General features: G+C 54.7%; 1 protein-coding gene across 2 annotated transcripts in view; it reads left to right on the forward strand.

Moving 5' to 3' along the window:
- Dennd3 (DENN domain containing 3) overlaps nucleotides 1-17730 on the forward strand; it is a 52788-nt gene extending 35058 nt beyond the window's left edge. Inside the window, exons 14-23 of one of the 2 annotated variants that reach the window (XM_006989200.4) lie at nucleotides 2739-2998; nucleotides 4779-4949; nucleotides 5928-6057; nucleotides 9282-9389; nucleotides 10240-10379; nucleotides 10937-11094; nucleotides 13036-13169; nucleotides 14449-14564; nucleotides 14651-14788; nucleotides 16215-17730. In XM_006989200.4, coding sequence (XP_006989262.1) covers nucleotides 2739-2998; nucleotides 4779-4949; nucleotides 5928-6057; nucleotides 9282-9389; nucleotides 10240-10379; nucleotides 10937-11094; nucleotides 13036-13169; nucleotides 14449-14564; nucleotides 14651-14788; nucleotides 16215-16415 — 1556 coding nt within the window. In that variant the 3' untranslated portion in view covers nucleotides 16416-17730. Of the gene's footprint in view, nucleotides 1-2738; nucleotides 2999-4778; nucleotides 4950-5927; nucleotides 6058-9281; nucleotides 9390-10239; nucleotides 10380-10936; nucleotides 11095-13035; nucleotides 13170-14028; nucleotides 14165-14448; nucleotides 14565-14650; nucleotides 14789-16214 lie in introns of those variants that run through there. The other variant, XR_006066149.2, reaches the window with a different exon arrangement.
- Nucleotides 17731-22289: the final 4559 nt, after the last annotated feature.

Consider the following 22289-nt stretch of genomic DNA (forward strand, 5'->3'; position numbering starts at 1 on the left):
GGTACCCATAGCTCGCTGGGGTGCTGGCTGCAGGCGCAAGAGGTCTGTTTTCCATCTAATGGGGTGTCCTTAGTCTTGCTGTTCCCACTCAGCATGTCCAGAGCATACTAGCCCCTCACCCTCAAGGACGGGCCACTTGTCTATCCGAGGACATTTTGGGGTGCTGGCTGCACGGGCCTTACTGTGTGCGGCTCTGATGACCCGCTGTGGTGTGGGTGCCCAGAGGGTCTGTCCCGAAGGATGTCCACGAAGAGTCCCTGGCTCTTTCGCTCTCTCAAGCAATGGTGTGGCTTGCTGCTCTTGCCCCTACCTCCCCTGTTCCGTTTTCTGGGCGCTTCCTTGCACTCTGTGTGACTGCCAGCCTGTCTTACATGATATCTGATGGATGATCCCAGCTCAGTCAGTCTGAACCCTAACAGGCCGCAGACCTCAGTGTTTGTAAGGTGGAGGACTCTGGGCCACAGTTTTATGGGGGAGGGGATGACTCAAGCTGTTGGTCACCTCACTGAACTCCCTGTCCGGTGCAGGAGCCTGCAGAGGCTTGTCCCGTGCGTGGGGTCACCCCTCCACGTCATACAGATGGGTACCATACCTCCGCCCCTTGTGAAATTATTTTCCACTTCAAGGCTTACATGGAGCTTGGGGTGTAGCACAGTGGAACACTTGCCTGGCATGGGCAAGGCCCTGGGTTCAATCCCAAGCTCTGCAAGAGAAGAGAAAAAAGAATTTAAAATACATGTTATTCAACTACCTTGAAAGAGAAAGCAGGAAAAAAAAATGAAAATGGCGCCACCTGGTGGAGGTCCCCATGAGACTGTCCTGTGCTACCTTACAGCTTGAGGGTAGACCTTCCTGTTGGGCCTCCTTCCTGAGGCCTCAGCTGCCCTTGTTATTTGGAAATTTCCCCTGGAACCTTTCCCATCCTTCACAGCCTGCACATAGTCATTCCCTTACACATGGCTGTGTGCTCACCCACCCCACTGTGGCAGCAAAACAGATGTACCAGACACTTGTCACCGTGACACTGTTACCACCTGGGAATGGTGAGGTGGACCCAGTGGGACTTCGTCCAGCCCAGACCCGGGCCTCTGGAGGCTGGGCACAGGGACACAAGGTTCTGCATAAGCAGGGACCAGCGGCCAGCGGCCAGGGTTCATAATCCCTACTTCAGTTTCCTAGTGTGTACACAGGCCTGGCGAGTGTGGCTGCCACAGGCTGTGGCTATGGGGTGAGCTGGAGTCTCACCTCGGTGTACCGTGGAGGGAGGGTCAGTGTTGGTCCGGGCTGCTGGGTGAATTCACTGGTGCCGAGGGAGGGATGTGCGCAGTTGGTGGGTGTGGGCCAACAGGACCTGTGTTGTTAGGGAAGGCTGTAGGGATGGCTGCATGGGGCTGTCCCCTGCATGGTCAGGGAAGGCTGCATGGGCTGTTCCTGCAGTGTTAGGGAAGGCTGCATGAGCTGTCCCCTGCATGGTCAGGGAAGGCTGCATGGGCTGTCCCCTGCATGGTCAGGGAAGGCTGCATGGGGCTGTCCCCTGCATGGTCAGGGAAGGCTGCATGGGCTGTTCCCTGCATGGTCAGGGAAGGCTGCATGGGCTGTTCCCTGCATGGTTAGGGAAGGCTGCATGAGCTGTTCCCTGCATGGTCAGGGAAGGCTGCATGGGCTGTTCCTGCAGTGTCAGGGACGTCTGCATGGGCTGTTCCCTGCATGGTCAGGGAAGGCTGCATGGGCTGTTCCTGCAGTGTCAGGGAAGGCTGCATGGGCTGTTCCTGCAGTGTCAGGGAAGGCTGCATGGGCTGTTCCTGCAGTGTCAGGGAAGGCTGCATGGGCTGTTCCTGCAGTGTTAGGGAAGGCTGCATGGGCTGTTCCTGCAGTGTTAGGGAAGGCTGCATGGGCTGTTCCTGCAGTGTTAGGGAAGGCAGGCTGCATGGGGCTGTTTTCCTGGGTGTTGAAGGAGGAGGTGGGATGTTCTGGTATGACGGTTAGGATGAGTCGATAGGGAGGCACACAACCGTGGCCTGCTTGGGGGCAGTGCTTGGTATGGCTGGAGTGTGAGCCGTGAAAGGGAAGAGAGGACAGTCTGGGGGAACTCGAGGTCTGGTACGGTTGAACAGTCCGGAGAGGTTTGAGTGAGGAGCAGGAAGGTCCACTTATGCTTGAGGAAAGCAATCGTGAGGCCCGAGAAAAGCAGCCCAGCAGCGGGGTGGTGAGAGCAACAGTGAGGAGCGTGGCCTGTGCAGGATGGAGGGCCTGGACCCATTAGAGGACACAGAGCAACAGACAGGCTCGGGACACATAAGCCAGGCAGGACCAGGCCGAGGTAGACGTGGACAGTGAGAAGCTAGACATGGACCGTGAGGAGGTAGGTCTTAGAAGCGAGTGTGAGCAAGGGCTGTATCCCAGAAGAATGCGCCTTCTATGCGCTTCTAAGTACTGGTGCTCAGTGAGTTCCAGGCCAGCCTCAGAAACATACAACTTTGTCTAAAAAAAAAAAAAAGGTCCCCTTGTGGCAGTTACTGTGACTACCTGTGGTAGGTCAGATGATCATTCCTCTGTGGGCTAGAAGGGACAGATGGCCTCTACCTAAATCTTCTGCCCCACAAGCTGGGCCAGGCAAAGGCCCTCAGCTAAACGGTCCATCCAGAGAGTCCCGGGCACTGGTGCCACCTGCTGTCTGACTTGGGTAGTGCAAGCGTGAGGCATGAGGCCAGATGAACTCTCTCTCTTGTGAAACTCAGGCCATGAGAAACAGATCGACCCCGAAACGTTCCGAGATTTCTACAACTGCTGGAAGGAGACAGAGGCAGAGGCACAGGAGGTCAGCCTGCCTGCCCTGCTGATGGACCATCTGGATAAGAATGAATGTGTGTACAAGCTGTCCAGCTCCGTGAAGACCAATCGTGGAGTTGGCAAGATTGCCATGACCCAGAAACGTCTCTTCCTGCTCCCCGAGGGGCGGCCGGGCTATGTGGAGATCGCCACCTTCAGGAACATAGAGGTGAGACTCAGAAGGCAACCGGTCCCCGAGCTGTTTACCTCAAGTGGCCTTCAGTACCTATGTGCCTCTTCCTCTACCCCAACTTGCTCAGCTCTCAAGTAGGGGTGATGTGGCGCCCCTGGGGCAGTATTCCTCACCCGATTCCACTGCGGTGACCATGTATGGAGGAACTAAGGCTGGCTATGACTTTCTCACCAGAGATGGGAAACTAGCAATGAATTCATCTCAGGGAGATGGCTACATGCTGACCACTGAGCGACTGTGTCCCACAGCAGTGTGTCCCACAGTGTCTACTTGTGTTTCTGGGCACATGCTGTTTATTATTAGTTTTCATATTATATTTTAATTTGCTTTTTTGAGACAGGGTCTTGCTATGTAGCCCAGGGTGGCTTTGAATTTGCAATCTTCCTGCCTCAGCTTCCTGAATATTGGGATTATAGGCATGTGCTACCACACACCTGGCCACTATTTATTTATTTGTTTGTTTGTTTGTTTGTTTAAATTCGAAGCTGAGGACCAAACCCAGGGCCTTGTGCTTGCTAGGCAAGCACTCTACCATTGAGCTAAATCCCCAACCCCTATTTATTTATTTTTAAGATTTATTTCTTTATTACATATACAGTGCTCTGCCTGCATGTGTGCCTGAATACCAGAAGAGGGCACCAGATCTCATTATAGATGGTTGTGAGTCATGTGATTGCCAGGAATTGAACTCAAGACCTCTGGAAGAGCAGTCAGTGCTCTTAACCTCTGAGTCATCTCTCCAGCCTGGTTGGCCAGTTTTTTGAGACAGGGTCTCTCTATGTAATCTTGGCTGTCCTGGAACTGTGCAGTGCCCACAGAGATCCACCTGATTCTGCCTTGGAGTGTTGGGATTAAAGGCGTATACTACCATGCCCAGCCACATTACGTTACTCCAAAGTGAGGAGGTCTGAATCAGGTGTATTGGTTTGTTTCATTAATACCAGCACTCAGGAGGCAGAGGCAGGAGTTCTGCAAGTCTGAGGCCAGTGTGGGCAACATAGTGAGATCCTATCTCTAAAAAAAGAAGGAGGTGGGTGGCGGCGGCAGTGCACACCTTTAATCCCAGCACTTGGGAGGTAGAGGCAGGTAGATCTCTGAGTTCGAGGCCAGCCTGGTCTACAGAGTGAGTTTCAGGACAGCCAGGGCTACACTGAGAAATCCTGCCTCAAAAAACCAAATCACCCCCCCCCCCAAAAAAAGGTCTGAATTGGGACCCTGATGATATTATTATTATTATTTAAAGATTTATTTATTATGTATACAGTGTTCTGCCTACATATATGCCTGCAGGCCAGAAGAGGGCACCAGATCTCATTACAGATGGTTGTGAGCCACCATGTAGTTGGTGGGAATTGGACTCAGGACCTCTGGAAGAGCAGCCAGTGCTCTTAACCCCTGAGCCATCCCTCCAGCCCTGATGATATTATTTTGTGCCTTATATTTACAATTACTGTCTCAAACTTGAGGCCCAGGAGAGGTGAGTTGGGGGTGTCACGGGCTCTCAACTCCTGAGAGGTCACAGCAAGAAGGACCAGGCCCAGTGGCCACTGGGGTGCTCGCAGGGCCTGCAGCTGCAGTCCCTGCCTGCTTGGCTGGGTTGCTGCAGAAGCCCTCTGGGAACAGTGAAAGGTTGTAAGGGGCACGTGTGCCCAGCGTGGCAAAACCTGCCCTCCGCCGTGCCTTCCGGCCACTCCTCCCCTTCCTGCCACCACCCCAGGCTGCTTCCCTGAGCCTTCCTCTCCTCTTCCTCCGGCAGGAAGTCAAAAACACCACAGTGGCGTTTCTCCTCCTGAAGATACCCACCTTAAAGATAAAGACGGCGGCCAAGAAAGAAGTCTTCGAGGCCAACCTGAAGTCTGAATGTGACCTCTGGCACCTGATGGTGAAGGAGATGTGGGCCGGGAAGAAGCTGGCGGACGACCACAAGGTCTGGAATGGGGGTGGTCCCGTGGGCACGGGTGGCACCGGGTCCTGAAGGGGGCACCCAGAGTTTGCAGCTCGGGCCCGGTACCGCTGGGCAGGGGAGTGTTCTACCGTGACCCCACCTCAGGCCATGCGGCCTTTGGGGTTGGTGTGAGGAGGAGCACATGCAGGCTGCGGCCCACACTGACTCAGTTTACCTTTGTGCACCCTCCGCCCTGGTGTCTTCCGAGTGAATGGTGGGTAGGGTTGGGGGACGTGTTCCTGTCATCTAAATGGCGAGGAAGCCATATGTTACGCGAGCCAGGTGTGCTAGCACGGACCCATTGTCTTAGTACTCAAGAGGCTAAGCTAGGAAGGTCAGGAGTTTAAAGCCAGCCTGGGCTATAGAGCAAGACCATGTCTCAAACCATTACATAACCAAACCAAAACAATGGACCAAGGCCACGATCAGAGGACACTCACAAAGGAACTGGTCATAAGGGTATGTAGAGACTTACCGCCTCACCAGTCGCCAGAGAAATATCTTAGAAGGAACAGGCTGGCTGGTGGCAGGGGTCGGGGGAACCGCCACCTGTGATGGGTTACTCCCTGTCGTGGATTGGGAGTGGACTCTGTCCTCTCTGAGGTTTTGTATTCCGTGGTCTCTGTCCTAGCCAGATCTGCTATGCCATGGCGAAAGGCCATGGCGGGGCTCTTCCCACACCTGTCACTGGGTACAGCCACAGCGTGGCTGTCTTAGCGTGGCTGGGCAGGGGTGAGGAGTCATGAGTCCCTGCCTGTCTCATGTAGAGAGGAAAATGTGCTGGCTCCAGGAGTCCAGAATCAGAGTGTATTGTAACTCAGAGCAAAAGACGGTGCGACCCAAACTCCAGACCCCCCAGCGTTCGCTCTTTCTTCGAGAAGTGCTGTTTTCTTCAGTGGAGCCAAATCAGGAGACGTCCAGGATTTGGGCTGGGTTGACACACATCTGCTTCCGCCCTAGGACCCGCAGTACGTCCAGCAAGCACTGACCAACGTTTTGCTGATGGATGCCGTGGTTGGCACGCTGCAGTCACATAATGCCATCGCCGCCGCCTCCAAGCTGGCTTACTTTGACAAGATGAAGAACGAGAGTGAGTTCTGAGAGGCCATTGCCTCTGTCTGCTGTAAGCCTTTGCCTCAAGCTTTTCCTCTGGTTGGCATTTATTGGTTAGAACCCACCAAACCTCTTGCTCTCCTGGGGCGGGGCGGGAGAATAGGGTCTTCCTGTGTAGCCCACTTAAACTCACGGTCCCCTTGCCTCAGTCTCCTGAACACTGGGATTACACACCCGGCTATCATTTGTTGTGTGGTTTGGTTTGGAGTTCTTTCGGTGTTTTTGTCTTTGGTTTTGTTTTTTTGTTTTTTTTGGTGTGTGTGTGTGTGTGTGTGTGTGTGTGTGTGTGTGTGTGTGTGTGTGTGTGTGATGTGTGGGCACATATGCCACATCATGTGTGTGGAGGTCAGAGGACAACTTGATGGAGTCAGCTCTCTCTTCCCTCCACAATGTGGGTCTCCGGGATTGAACTCAGATTGTCAAGCTTGGGGGCAAAGTGTCTAAACACTGAGCAGTCTCGCCCACTGGTCCTAATTTATTCTGGGCATCGCTATTGTTCTCTTGTTTGCTGTTTTGTTATTTGTTTGAGACAGGGGGTTGTTCTAGCATAGGCCACCCTGAAACTCAGTATCTCGCCCAGGCAGAACCTTTTGAGGCCACAGAGAGTGTGTGGCGTTAAAACAATAGGAAGTTCGCTTCGGAACACAGGTTGATGGAGTAGGACTGTCTGCAAACGCCATTCAGGTCCTATTGATACTGAGATGTCCCTCTCATGCTGGACCCCTTTAAGATGTGGCTAAGTTTAAGGTCTCACAGAGGGGTGCCACCCTCCCTGTGACGGCTCTGAGACACGCACACTCTGCAAGAGCAATTCTCAGACCTGCTTAGCGTCACCCCTGTGCTCCCGGTGGCCGTTGGCTCACGATCTCTGTGATCCCCTCTGTCCCGGAGCTTCCCATCCTCGGGAGCCCTCCTGACTCCGTACAGTGTTTCCTCAGTTCCTTCACGGGCCGGCTGGTGCCGCCACTTCAACTCCTTTAAGGAAACGTTACTTCGTATGGTGTGTGTGGTGTGCATATCTATTTGTGAGTGTGTGCGTGTGCGCGTGCGCGCATGTGTGTGTGTGTGTGTGTGTGTGTGTGTGTGTGTGTGTGTGTGTGTGTTACCTATTGCGTGTGTATGGAGGTCGGAGTACAGCCTCAGGTGTCCTTCCACCTTGCTTCAGGTGGGGGGCTGTCTCATTTTTGTTTGCTGCTGTGAACGTTAGGCTAGCTGTCCCCCAAGCTTCCTGGGTGGGGGTGCGTCTCCCATCTTTGCCCTCTGTCTGTCCCCAGGAATACTGGGGTTGCGGAGGCACACCCCTGCACCCAGCTTTCCACGGGTCCTCATTTTTATTCGGCAAGCCCATAACCCACTGAGCCGTCTCCCAGCCCTCCATTTCTTTGGTGGCGACAACACTGTGTCCTTGGCAGTAGTCCATTTTCTACGCCCTTCTTCTGTAGTGGACGTTTAGGTCGGATCTGCCTCCTGACTGGCGAAGGCGGTTGTGAATGCCCGTGCAGATCCGTGTAATCTCTCCTGGGTGTGTCGTCAGGTTTTAAAAACAGCTGTCCAAGAATTAGAGAACAGGCCAGGCTGTGTGCTCACTCACCTCGGCGGCATATCTTCATCTTGCCCTGTGTAACGTCTGTCACTGACTGTGTGGCCCTGACGCTTTCTGGTCATAGAACCCGCTCCTGCCCGAGCTGGGACAGCAGCCAGGAGGCTCAGGTGCCCCCACGTTGCCTGGAGACCCACGGAGCCCTCCCGGAGCTCTAGCTGACCGTCCTGGGTCTCCACAGAACTGCTCTTTTCCTCAGATGGGAGTAAAACCAAATAAACACTGCACTTGAGCTGTTTATATAACTTTAAACGGAAGGCCTTCTCATTGCCAGCAGCTTGTGGACCTGCTTTCTAGCTCCTCCGTAAACAGTTTACAGAGTTGCCACGGTAACACTCAGCACAGGCTCTGTCCTCGTCACCTTGTTCCCTGTGGCACAGGAGGCGCCATCTGAGCTCAGGTCACAGAAGGCTGAGCTCCGAACCCTGATTTAAGAAATCCAGAAATAGCCGGGCGGTGGTGGCGCACGCCTTTAATCCCAGCACTCGGGAGGCAGAGGCAGGCGGATCTTTGTGAGTTCGAGGCCAGCCTGGGCTACCAAGTGAGTTCCAGGAAAGGCGCAAATCTACACAGAGAAACCCTGTCTCGAAAAACCAAAAAAAAAAAAAAAAAGAAATCCAGAAATACCTTCTAGGGCAGGGCTGAACCAAGTGAAGACTCGAGACGGGAGATCCCAAGCTTGACTTGGAAGCGCCGAGGCCGCTTGTGATGGAAGGTCTAAAAATACACAAAATGAAAGGAGCACCCTAGGGAGCAGGGGGAGAGGCAGCGGCAGAGGGTCCCATCATGGTTTCCTGAGCAGTTGGAGCTCGGAACTCTGTTGTTCCAGTCTCTTTTGAGAAACGAGGACAATAGCAATCGTATCAGATGGGAAGCTTAATGAAAAGGGGGAGAGCCACCAGCAAGTCCCTAAGGCATAGTCTCCTCTGCAGGGCAGGTGATCCATGGGGGTGGGAGGCTAGGAGGTAGCCCAGGGGGTTAGTGGACGGATCCCTCAACCCGGCAGGTGGTCCCAGAAACCCCCAGGGAAGGTGGTTTCAGCAACTGCCTGGAATCAAGAGGTGGAGTGTGCAGAAAGAGGCAAGGGTCACCCAGCGTTTATCCTGGCACCATTTGCAGAGACTTTGTCACGGAACTAGACAGGTGAATGGGTCAAGAACTGCGGCCTAGGGCTGGGAAGATGGCTCCCCCTGCACAAAGGCACGCGTTGCCAAGTCTGATGACCTGCGCTCAACCCCTGGGGTCCACGTGGTTGGAGAGAACCTGACTCACATTCATTGTCCACTGACCTCCGCGTGTGTGCTGTGGTGTGCACATCACACACAAAATGCTAAAAAATATATATATTCAAAGAAAAGGTGACCTAGACACAGTGGCGTACTGTTCGACCAGGAAAACATACACGACAGCTGCCTTCTTAGCCCTGCTCCCCATCAGGGATGAGGCCAGAGGGCATCATGGGTGGTACTGTCCCTAACGCTGGTTTCCAAAAGCGCCCCCTTCAGGCCGCATGCGGGGCTTTTTGTTTGTTTGAAGTTGGATGCCGCGGCTGTCCTACCGTCTTTGAGTCTGGTAACCTCACTCATGTGCTTGCGTTTCAGTGCCCATGGCAGTCCCAAAGACAACCTCGGAGACCCTAAAACACAAGATTAACCCTTCGGCCGGGGAGACCGCTCCTCAAGCCGTTGATTTCCTGCTGTATACTCCGGGTAAGGTGACCTCTCACTGCCTTTGGTTGTGATGAACTTAGATTCGGGTTGGAGGTCCACCTGGCAGCGGTGAAGGGACGGCCCCACGCTATAAACAGGGAGGGTGCTTCCTGTCTGTAGGACAGAGTCCTGAGCCACAAGGGCAAAGCTGTCAGGACCACTCTGCCCACTTGGCCTTGTGCCACCCTATACTTGGGCAATAACATACTGGGTCCCCTTGTTGGGGACCCAGAATACTCATTCCCTGCCCTCTGCAGTATGTGACATTTCCGTTGCTGTGTGTCAGCTCTTGGCTTTGGTTGAAGAGGTTGCCCTTGGCCAGTGGTTGTATAGCCATGGATAGTGGGACAGCCTAGCTCCATACGGGCAGCTGGAACCCTACCCACTTCAGTCAGTCACCACACCGGTTCCAAGTGGACTGGGTTCTAGAAGAACCTAAATAAATAAATTGATACCACCCACTAAATGGGGGTGACAACCTGAAGCGAAGTGACCCCGCTCCATAAGCTTCGGGTTAGGTGTGGAAGTTGGGTATGCCATAGTTGGGTTTCCCTGGTTGACCCTCTTCCTCTGATGCCGAGTACTCACCAGCTGACCTCATACTGCTGCTTCCTATCTGTGGATCCTGGTGCAGTCCCGGTGGATCCCCACAGTTCTGTCTGCCCCTTCTAGCTCACAAGAGCCTAGACTCCAGGGAGGGTGGCATTCTGACATCTCCACTCCCCCGGCACTTCGCCCTGCCCTGGTGTTCGGTGGGTACCTGGAAGAGAGCTGAGTGGTAGGAGGCGGCCCTTCCCACCATCACCGATCTGCCAGACTTTAAAAGCCTTGGGGCTCCTTTCCTCTTCAGGGCGCCTGGACCCTGCAGAGAAAGTTGAAGACGCACACCCCAAGCTGTGGTGCGCCCTGAATGAAGGCAAAGTGGTCGTGTTCGATGCCTCCTCTTGGACCATCCACCAGCACCGCTTTAAACTGGGCGCCTCCAAAGTGGTGAGTGCAGCGCTTTGAACCCAGCGTGCTGTTCAAAGAGGTTCAACGGGCAGCCCGTCCCCTAGCATCACCGAGTATTGACTTTGAGACGCCAGAGCCCCTAAGAACACGCTGTTCTGCAGAGGCCCCGACGGCTTGATTGGCCGTTCCTACCATTCATCTTCATTACCGGCAAATCCAGCTACCTGCTGACACGTGTCTTGACCCCCGAGTCAATGCTCACGGTGCCTCCGTTGTGATCCAGACAGTGGGAGTGTCAGGGCCAGTGTGTGTGTTCCTGCTGAGGCAGGGCAACCATGCTGCCACTTGCAGCTCACACTGTGGACCACCATCCTTCCCCCGACTGCATTTTATGCCATGGTTTATACTTCTGTGTACTCCACAAGGCATCCTTAAATGGGAACCCGCGCGCCTTCAACGAGGTTCTGACTGGGCCTTTACCAGACCCTGAGCGGGATCAGTGCTTGTATTTGCAGACTGGGGGCTGGTGGTAGCTGCGCGGACGGTGAACCTGGTCTGCGCGTCTCACCGCACCCTCCCGTCGTGGCTCCCTTTAGAACTGCATGGTGATGGCAGAGCACAGCCAGGTGTGGGTGGGCTCGGAGGACTCCGTCATCTACATCATCAACGTCCACAGCATGTCGTGCAACAAGCAGCTCACGGATCACCGAGCTGCCGTCACTGGCCTGGTGGTGCAGAATGGAAAGAAGCCCAGGTACCAGGGCCCGATGGGGTAGGGCAGGGAGAAGCCTGGCCCCCCCCCAGGGGTGTGGAAGGTAAGGGGTCCTGGGCCTCCTGGGCCTGGCCAGGCAAGAAGTGTCTGGGAGGGGAGTCGACAGAAGACATGGGTGGTCTGGTTCTGCTTGGGGGTAAAGAGAAAGGAGCCTCTCGAGACGACAGAAGCAGCATGGGGACCATTGGCGCTTGGCCTTACAGCCAAGACTTCTTAGACCAGCCCGTGCTTTTGGCAGAAACTGGAAAGGGGTGGCACCCTCCAAGCCAGTGCTGGTAATGGCCGGCTTTCTCGTTTTTCCAGACATCCGAAATCTGGCCTTGTATGAGAGAGCACCTAAGTTCTTGGTGTTGGCTATCTCTAAAATGACATTGTGGGACATCCCTCCCCCAAGCCCCGAATGTCACCAGAAGGCCAGCTGTCTGCAGGCTGATGGGGGGGGGGGGGCGGACTTTCCCCTGCTGAATCTCTAAGCTGGTGTTGTGAGTGTTCCGGGGTGGGTTTGGAGACCCGGTTGCCTTCATTTTCAAACCCATCCAGCTTCCTTTAGGGGGCTCTACCCTCCCTGTCAAAGGCATGCGTGGCAGGCAGCTCTGGGCTGGCTTCACCGGAGGGTAGATAGGCAAGAGTTCTCCTGTCACATGCCAATCTCATTTCACCCATGTGCTCCTGCCTCTATGACCCCCCAGTTCTAAGGCCAAGCCATCATGGGAGAGATTTGACCCATAAAACTCTCAAATTATCCTGGCCAGTGTGAGGGTACAGGGGGCTGCCCAGGACACATGGGAGCTGGGGTGTGGCCCTCAGGCTGGGGCTTCCCCCATCTACTCACCCGGCAGGGGAGCCAGCATCCAGAGGCAGGTTTGGAAAAGCCATGGAGGTCACCCACCTCAAGGCCACCTGCTTCCTGGCTCATTTGTCCTGAGGGACAGCCTCCCCCGTGTATCGGTCTCCCCAAAACCACCTGGATGGAAAGTCACGGCAGTGGGGTGGGGAGCTCCACCCGGCCCCCCCAGATATGCTGGTTGCCTTGGTGTCTCCTGGCTTGTAGGTACATTATTCCACCCTCATCTCACCACAGCCTCCCACAGTGTGTGGCCATCCCCGGGCTCAAGTTTCCCTCTTGTAAAGACATCAATACTATCGGGCCAGGGCCTACTGTAATGATGGTATGTCAACCTGGCCACATCTGCAGAGATCCTGTTTCCAAATGGGGTGCTGGGTTCAAGGATCCCACTGTGTCATTTCTCAGGGACACAGTGCAACCCAGGATACCAGCCTGTGTCACGCTGTCTTTACTTACTCTAAGAATGCCAACTTCCAAGTGAGCTGTTTTATCCACTGTGCCCTGCAGCGAGGTCAGGCCTGACAGAGCAACCCCCAAGGAAGGCTCACGAGCAAGGCCGGGTCCCCCAGCTGTGTGGGGAGCCCCAGTTCTGGCAATGTCTGCCTAGCCTGTCTCCCATGCCGCCCCCTGTCCCTGTTCCCTAAAATGGTGCCAGAGGGGCCTCTCTTCCCCCAGGCCCAGGTCAAGTTGGACATTTTAGTGCTTACCTGAGAATGGCAGGAGCCAGGAAAGTGCAGGAGTCGTAGGCAGCCCTGGCCACTGCCCACCCCAACCTGCTACTGTGGATGACCTCCCCTGGGTGCTGGCGAGCCTGTCCTCCTGGGCCCTCTGAGCTGGACAGCCCTGCTTAGGACTTGGTGCCGTGAACGGTGACCCTGGGGGTTCTGATCTCTGACACCCCATCAAGCTCACAGGGGCTGGAATGGGGAACCGGCCTCCAAGCCCCTATCCTCTTCCTGGTATATCACATTTACTTATCATTGTCCCCATCGTGGACGGTGGCATTGTTACCACCGTTTGGATGCCCGGTGCCACGTGGCCTCTTAAGTGCCTACACATATTTTTTGATCCCTCAGCGAGGTCTACTCCTGTAGCCTGGATGGGACGGTCCTGGCGTGGAATGTCAGCACCTTGCGGGTGACCGGCCGGTTCCAGTTGCAGTGTGGGAACCTCACGTCCATCAGCCTGCACAGTGGCCGCCTGTACTGTTGTAAGTTTTCAGGCCGTCAGCCAGTGAGCATGGCGCCCTTATCCTGCTCTGGGTCAAGCTCCTTTCCCTGCCTTCCTGTGTGTGTTTCCAGCTTTGATTTTTAAATGGTCCCTCCTCTCCCAGCAACCGCGCATGCTGCCCTAGTCGCTTGGCTTGGCACCCTCCAGGCTTCCTCTCCATCCCCTGACAGGCTGGTGGATGGCTACCATCCCGCATGTGCCTGCCGCTCCCCGGCTCCCTTTTGGTAATCTGCTTGGGTGGGGGTGGGGGGTAAGCCTGGCCCGGTGACCCTGGGTTGCCCTCTGCAACCTCTTTTCAGCCCTCTGAGGGTAAGCCTGTCCAGGCTGAGCTGCTGTCGCTGGCGTGTGCCATTCCTGGTCCATCCCGGGAACCCCAGTGTCTAGAGCCAAGTCAGACGGTCTGCCAAGGGGTGACGGGAGGGGCAGGTTCGAGGCTGGCGGCTCTGTTCCCGGGTGTTTCGGCACATCCTGGGGTACAGGAGTTGCCTGCAGTGTGAGGCCTCCCTGCAAGCAGATGTGAGGGCTCTTGAATGCTGCCAGCAACCGGCTTGGGCCTAAGCGCGCCATTTCCGCATGCTCTTCCTTCTTCTCTGTCTCTCCCTCTTCCTCCTCTGTTTCCGTCTCTGTCTGTTTTCCCCAGGTCCCACGGTGACCACCCTGGGCTCATAGGCACTAGGTAGCTGTGGCTCCTCCTCAACTTGTCACCTCCAGTGCTGGATCACAGGGCTTGTCACCACACCCGGACTGCTGGCCTGCTCGCTTGTCCCCCGCCTTGCCTGCCTGCTGCTGTCCTTACTGAGTATCTTAATTCAGCTCCGTCTTCTCCGCTCTCTTTCCAGCCTCCCTTTCTGCTTCCCTTTCGCGTGGGTGCTCTTAAGGGTGGTACTGCGCGGCCTCACCTCACTGGGCAGCCAGCAGCAGTCCGTCAAAGAAATTAAGAAAACTTGCTTTGCCAGGATTGTGTTATCATTCCTGGTGAGTCCTACCACCCAGGTTTCTCCTTGCTTGCTATGCTTTTAAGAGCATCTCCCAGGACTGGGCTTGGGCTCCTGATCACCGGGAAGTGACAGTCGGGGAATGGGGAGTACCCTGTCTGTGTTGGGAGCATCTCATGGGAACTGGGAGACGAGCTTCACGGCGGTCCCCGGGAGAGACCCCGGCTGGGCAGCCAGGACCTTTCTAGGGAGTCCCAGGCAGCAGGGCATCTCCCTGCATCTCCCGGGTGCTCTGCCCATCTCTCTCGGTTCTTCCTCCCCCAGGTACAGGCCACAGCGTCGTGGTGGTGACAACACAAGGCTTTCATCGTCGAGAGCTGAGCATCAACAACTCGAACAGGGCACCTACCCCCTTGCTGGCCTTCCAGCTTCTGCCTGAGGTACTCCAGGCCTGTGTGCTGAAGTCCAGGCTTGGGCTGTCTCGGTCACAGTGCCATTGTCCCACGGTGGGTGCTTTCTATCCCAGAAGGAGCAGCTGTGGGCGGCCTCTGCGGAATGCAGTGAGCTGTATGTCTGGAACCTGAAGGACCTGGACCGGCCTCCTCAGAAGACACACTTGCAAGACTGCACCGAGCTTAGCTGCATGATCCGCGTGAAGAGGCAGGTGAGACGGAGGTGTCCAGCCACCTGGGAACATCCCCTTCGGGTTCCTCTGGCCTCGTCCCCGCGGCTCTGCCTCCTCTTCCAAGGTCCCTTCCCTCCTTAATGGGAAGGGGTAGAATATGAGGCTGGCTGGGGTGCAGATTGGCACGGGCCTCGGGTGTCCTAGCGCCTTACTTCCCACCAGAGCTGGGGGCCCAGTCAGTGCCAATCCCAGGAGTTGGCCGGGTGGCTCCTTCTCAGTGGAGACCGGCCTTTCCACACAGCTTCTGGGGCTGAGGCCACGCCTGACCGTCCTGGTCGTGGATACGCCTCTCTCATCTGGCTTAGTCCTCATGCGGCACCTCTGTGTCTCCTGTGTCCACTGAAGCCTGGCCACATGTCACCTAGGACTCTATTTCCAAGCCACTCCCCATTCTGAAAGGATGATGGGAGTTTCTGGGAGACACTACTCAACCGTTTACAGCTTTCCCACACACAAAGTACAGCCACACCATCCCAGACCCCCAGAGTTCCAGGCCACGCCGTCACTGACTCAAAAGGGTCCAGGCCCTACCTGAGGAGAGCCGATGGACTCGGGTCCTAGTCAGTCTTGTACCTGCAGCCAAGAGCTTGAGAAGGTTTCTGGGGCTGTCCTGGAGTTTGTAGTTCATGGCCATCAGACCCACGGCTTTGGGGCTTATGGTGAGGAGCACTGTGGGTGAGTGCCTGTGGGAGAAAACTGCTCAGGTCCTGGCCAGGAAGCAAACAGCAGGAAGGAACTGGAATCTTCTCTAGGGCACCTTCAACTGACCTCAAAATGACCTCAAACCTCCCACAAAGCCCCACCTCCTACAGGGTTTAGCATGCCCCAGGAGAGCCAAGCTGGGGTCTTGGAGAACACTCATTCCAACTGTAGCAATAAGGCTGTGCACGTGGTCCGTCCTGGGACACCCCCCCCCCTGCCCCCGTGAAATACAGTAAAAGTATTATTGCCAAGAGTAGACAGTCCTGTCCACAAAGGGAGAAATTGGAATGAAAAAAAGAGGTGACAGGTCCCAGCCCTGCCTAACACGTGACGAGGAAGTTCCATAGTGGTGTGGCTCCTGTTTTATGGACCCTTCACTGGTGAGTCAATGTTCTCCAGTGTGTGACCTCGATGGTGTGAGACATTCAGCACACTCAGCACTCACGCTCCGGCAGCAGCCCCCTCTTACACTCAGAATTGAGGTTGGTCTCAGCAGATCTCGAGTTCAGGAGACAGTGTTAGCTATGACCACATTGTCCCCTGGGCTTTCGAGCCTGACACTAGACCTCCGTGACCTGAAGGTCTGTCCTAGGCCCACCAGGCAGCCCAGCCTCTTGGCCAGTGGGAAGGACATGAATTTGGGGGGGGTGCGTTTGTCACAGAGCACCCTGCTTCAGGGAGCGTCTCTGTTTCTTCCCTACAGATCTGGGTGGGTGGCAGGGGGCTGTCGCAGGGGAAACCCAGAGGGAAAATCTTCGTGATGGACGTGGAGAAGATGGCAGTGGAGAAGGAGCTGGTGGCCCACTCTGACACCGTGATGACCCTGTGCTCTGCCGAGGACCGCTATGTGCTGAGCGGAGCCGGCCGCGAGGAAGGCAAGATCGCCATCTGGAAAGTCGAGTGAAAGCTGTGTGCTGGACCACGCACGCTGCCTTGTGAGAGGACGCCCCCCACCATCACCTCGGTGGCCAGTGGGGGCCTGTCGTCCGCTCCCAAGGGTGCCTTCACCTCCCACTGCTCCCTTGGGTGAGCAGTGACATCTTACTGCTGATAACCTCCACTGTGAAGTTACCTCATTAGTACCTAGAAACTTCCAGAATCTACAACTGGGAGCCAACGCCACAGCTGCCGGTTTATCTGTATCGCACGTGACCTGTAGTCCTCACGCCTCTCCTCCTCATTCACTCTTCATTTGTGTACTCTGCAAACCTTTAGGCTTCAGCCGGACGGTAATGGCTGGTATGTGGCAGTCAGCCACAGAGCCTTGCAGGTTTCCCTTGACTTCCGGCTTCCAGAGAGGCTTCTGAATATTTGAGGGTAAACACGGACAGAACCGGCTTGCACTGGCCAGGCTGTCCTCCTTCGGAGCAGGTGACCGAGGCCTGCCCCAGGGAGGGGACAGTACTGCTCAGGTTTCTCTGTGTAGAAACTGGGCCGCTGGGCGGCGCTGTCTTTGCATTAGAGTTTTTAATGGTGAAGAAACAAATGACTGCAGGCAGGCAGCTTGTCCCAGAAGCACACGCATGCGTAACTGCCTCACTGGCTCACAGTGCACCTGCACTTCGTGTGTCTCCTGCATGTGCGCACACAGCTTCTCCACTGAACTGTAGGTTAGCTGTCTGCCCAGAGGCCTCTGCGTGTGTTCACCACACTGCTCCAGTTGCAGTCGGGAAGTGTTCTGTGAGGTGGGTTTCAGTGCGGATGCTGGGCCCAGACAGGATAAGGCCTGTCCCCTGTGTATCCTCCTGTGAGCTCTGCACGGAGCCCTCTGGATCCCCCGCCTCGGGTTTTCAGGACTCCATGCGCACCTTGGCAGAGGCAGTCACTAAGGGGTTGCCAATGGTCTGTGTTGGTCTCTGAGACCCAGGTCGGGGTCCAGAGGTACTTGAGCTGATGCCAGCAAAGATGTGGGTCCAGGCTTGGAGGTTCTGTGCCCCTGACTATTGGTTCCCTTGAGGTGTGGCTCCCACGGACACGGTGCAGAGGAGCCCTCCCAGCCACACCCCTCCCTAGAGTCTGTGCTCCCTGAGGGGTGTTTCACATGTCCACAGAGACAATGTGGCCAGCGTCAAGGGCACAGGCTCAACCTGTCTTTGTAAATACGAGAAGCCTGCTGTAAAAGTCAATCATCAATGGATTCTAAGTTATTTAATGCCAGTCCATGTGGGACCAGGCCTTTACACTGTGTGGATTAATATAATAAATCCTTTTTGTTAAGACATGCTGCTCGCTTTATTTGGCGGCTGTGAACTGGTAGAGAGGTCTTGAGACTGGAAGTCTGTTTTTCTCTTTTCTTTGCAGTGTTTGAGATAGAACCGGGGTCTCTTCCTACCAAACAAGGGTTCTAGCACCGAGCCACACCCTTTCAGCTTGGGAGATGCCTTGAAGGTGATCATTTTCACTTTTGAGACAAGGTCTAACTGTGTAGCCCAGGACGGCCTCAACCTTTAGCTCCAGCCTCAGTCACCTCGGTGCTGGGGTGACAGGTATACCAACCATACCTGGCAGGCATGGTAGACTTCAGTTTCTCTGTCCATTCTAAGCACCAAACTATTCCAACTCAGAATTCATCTATCTCATTTGTGACTTATTATTTCTAAGGCCTCGCACGGGACAACCCACTGGGACCGAGAGCCAGCGTCACTTACATCAGGAAGAGAAGCAGTGAACAGTGGCGGGGACTGGGGTGAGCACACGGCTCTGTATTTGTCTAAGAGCCTTGTGAGGGATGGCTGAGATGAAAAAGTGTGCTTTGGTGCCTTTGGTTTCTTCTGTACCTTGGACACAACTGGGTCTTCCGACCATGCGGCAACTTCATGCTGTGTTGCGTCCCAGGCACGCGTCAGGCTGAGGAAGCCCTGGGTTTGTGTGTTATGAAGAGGGGCAGCGTGGATCATGGGCATGGCTGATGAACCAGGCTGACTCGGGCTTGCTAGGGACCTGGCCAAGAGACCGGAACCTCGTGCAGCCGTACTGGCTCCTTTATGTAGGGCTGGTCATGTTGAAGACACAGGACATGGCTGGGCACCAAGGAACTGCTCAGCAGGTATGTCCATGTCCCCCGCCCCCCCCCCCCCCCCCGGGCTCTCAAGAACATCAAGAAAGAGCAAGTGAAGCTGTGCAAGCTACCTTAGAGGGCTGAATGGTGGCCCTCAAATAGTTCTGTCCATGCCCTAAGCCCTTGGATCCATGCACATGACCCTATATGGAAAGTCTTTGTAGATGTGCTGTTGGGAGTTCTTGAGGTGTGGTCCTTGGCGATGTCCTGAGGCAGGGACGCCTGCACAGGAGTCATGTGAAGATGGAGCAAAGATAGGAAGGTCAGCTGCAGGCCAGGAGATGCTTGGAGCCACCAGAAGTGGCAAGAGGCAGGAAGGTGTCTTCACCAGAGCTGTAGAGGGACCTGCGGCCATGCCGCACCTTAATTCCACACTTATGCAGAGCTACGGGCAAGCAGCTTCTGTTGCCTCAGCCCCTCTGGCTGTGGCCATTTGTGTTACAGTGGCCATGGACACTCACATGGCTGCTGCTTACTGGGCATGCTCTGGCTGATGCTTGTAAGCTGTAGGCACACTCTCGTGTCTGGTCATAACACTTGTGAGACCAGAAGCGCAGCCAAGTGTCCCCCCTTATCCCCAAGATGCAGGGTGTCCTGGCTGCAGTGCTGAACACAGGGAAGGTGACATCCATGATGTGAATGCTCTCCATTTCCAAGAAGTCAGGCAGTTGTCCCAGAGGGGCCCTCAAGGGCTAGCCTTGCTCTTCAGGAGCTGGTTTCTAGGTTTTAACAAGGTGCTGTGAAGGCTGGAGGCTAGCTTGGGCTAAGACATGTGACAGCCAGTGCACTACAGTAAGGGAAGGGTGAACTCATCTTGATGGTGAAGAGCATGTCTCCCTGGCCCTAGATCTTTCCTTGAAGGGAAGATGTGTCCCGGCCGGGCGGTGGTGGCGCATGCCTTTAATCCCAGCCCTCGGGAGGCAGAGGCAGGTGTTCGAGGGATGTTACATCTGCATCTCAAAAGGAATGTGCCTGCTATGGCTCTGAAGGGTGGTCAACCAGAGGCTGGGCAGTTGCCGGCCAGCCAAAAGGAGGTGAGCAGGACAGTGATGTAGTCAACTGAGCATTACTGACATCTCCATGTGGATAGCTACAAAACAAAATGCTTACAAAATGACCTACCAGGCCGGGCAGTGGTGGCGCATGCCTTTAATTCCAGCACTTGGGAGGCAGAGGCAGGCGGATCTTTGTGGGTCTGGGGCCAGCCTGGTCTACAGAGCCAGTTCCAAGACAGCCAGGGATATACAGAGAAACTCTGTTTTGGGGGAGAAAAAAAATCTACCAGGCACAGTGGTGCTTGCTTGTAACACTAAAACTAGAAGCTGAGGCTGGCAGATCGTAAGTTCAAGGGTAGCCTGGGTTCAAAGCCAACCTGACCACTCAGTAGGGGAGCAGGGTGGAGAGGGGATGGGGGTGCAGCTCAGTGATGATACTAGTACTAGTTATGTTTCTTGTTGCTGTGACAAATACCTGCCCCAAACAACTTAAGGACAGGTTCATTTTAGTACAGTTTTGAGGGGACGGTCCATCCAAGTAGGGAAGGTATGGTGGCAGGAGAGGGAGCGAAGTGGTCACATTACAGCCGCAGGCGGGAGCAGAGACCGGCGAATGCTGGTGCTCAGCTGGGGCCCCAACCCATGGGATGGTACCCCTTGAATCACACTAAGCGTACATGGACTATATTCTCTGATTAAAAGGAAGAGACTCCCTGACTGCGTAAGAATGATCCAACCGGGCTGGTGAGATGGATGGTCCAGCCTTGGCTGCCATGCCTGACGACCTGAGTTCACTTCCTGGGGGCCCACCCGGTGGAAGGCGACGATGACTCCTTCCTGAATGTCATCATGGGTTGTCTACCAGAGATGTGGTTTGTAAACACATGGCTGAGGCAAAAGGGCAAAGAATGGTATGAGATAACCCACACACAATGCTCATGAGGCTGTGCTCCTCAGACACGACCAACTTCAGGAAGCAGTGGGCAACTGCTAACTTAGAAACTGAAACTGACTTCCCAGGACTCAGGAAGTGGAGGCAGGGAGCAGGGACTCAAGGTTATCCACAGCCTCAATAAAATAAAATAAAAAATAAAGGGACATAAGTCTTGTGTTTAGTAAGATTAGAGACGCTAATAGAGTAACAAATGGACAAACCCCAGACTGCGGATGGAGACTACAGAATCTTTCTTTCAATGATTAGTGGAGCCCCTGAGGTTACAGAAGATCCAGCAGCAGCAGCAGTGTTGAGGGAAACAGGGAGCTGCAGCAGATGCTGGGCGATAGAGTCAGGAAAGGTCCAAATCCCATAGAACATGCTCTCTGACCACAAAGAGTTAAGCAAGGTTCGAATCCATAGGACGTACTCTCTGACCGCAGAACTGAATTAGAAGCCACTACACCTGGTTTATGTGGTGCCAGAGGTGGAGCCCAGGGCTTCGTCCATGGCAGAAAAGCCCTACAGCAACTGAGCTACACCTCCTCAGCCCTGGTCATGGTGTTCTAAAGTGTGTGCAAGCTTACAGAGGAGGGGCACTTCCTCAGACAGGCAGAGCACCTACTGGGTGCACATAGGAGGAATAATAGTGAAGATGCACTGTCTTCCTCAAGATGAGGGACAGGCAGGACATTTGCTCTCCTCTCCTAGGCAACACTTCATGGAGGCTCAGCTATTGCACTGGGCGAGAACAGAAAGCATACAAAGACTGGACTAGGCGCTGGAGAGATGGCTCAGGGGTTAAGAGCACTGGCTGCTCTTCCAGAGGTCCCGAGTTCAATTCCCAGCAACCACATAGTGGCTCACAACCATCCGTAATGAGATCTGGTGCCCTCTTCTGGCCTGCAGGCATACATGCAGGCAGAACACTGTATGCATAATAAATCTTAAAAAAAAAAAAAAAAAAAAAAAAAGACTAGACTGGTTAGCCGTAGTGGCTCATGCTTATAATCCTAGCATTTGGGAAGCTGAGGCAAGATTGCCAGGAGCTTGAGACCAGCCTGAAGCTATGAGAATCTGCCCCTGCCGCCACCCCCCCCCCAAAAAAAAAGAAAAAGAAAAAAATGGCTGGAGAGATGGCTCAATGGTTAAAAGCACTGGCTGCTCTTCCAGAGGACCTAAGTTCAGTTCCCAGTACCCAGGTGGCAGCTCACAGCCGCTGTAACTCGTTCCAGGGATTTGGTGCCTTCTTCTGGCCTCTTTGAGCACCATGCAGGCATGTGGTGCTCACAGATCCAAGCAGGCAAAACACCCATCCACATAAAATAATAAAAATGATAAACCGCCAATGTCCAAGAAAGACTAGCCTGCAAGAAGCACGGCTGTCTACCTGCAGATATCACTGTCCATGTACACCCGAGGAACATAAACTCAACACAGGAGATGGGTGTGAGATAGGACACAACACTGCAACAGACAACTGCGGACATGTAGGCAGTGTCGAGCAGCATTGGGTGGAAGGGCAACCGATGGAAGAGGCAGAGGGCATCCCCGAGATCTCAGATACACACAAGGTCAGGAGACCAGTGCCCTTGAAAACTCAAGACAGAAGGAAGGTTAAAAGTCTCGAAAGACACATTGTGCTCATGAACCCCAAAGCTAACTTTGGAAAGATGTTCTCTCCTAAGTGACTGTGACTCATGAATTCCCATCCAGCTGGGGATTATACCACAAGAAGAGATGCCAAGAAAAATGTTTCAAAAGTTGAGAGATACAAGGACCACAGGACCT

The sequence above is a fragment of the Peromyscus maniculatus genome, chromosome 20, assembly GCF_049852395.1.
Source record: "Peromyscus maniculatus bairdii isolate BWxNUB_F1_BW_parent chromosome 20, HU_Pman_BW_mat_3.1, whole genome shotgun sequence".
In the NCBI taxonomy this organism is placed as follows: domain Eukaryota; kingdom Metazoa; phylum Chordata; class Mammalia; order Rodentia; family Cricetidae; genus Peromyscus; species Peromyscus maniculatus.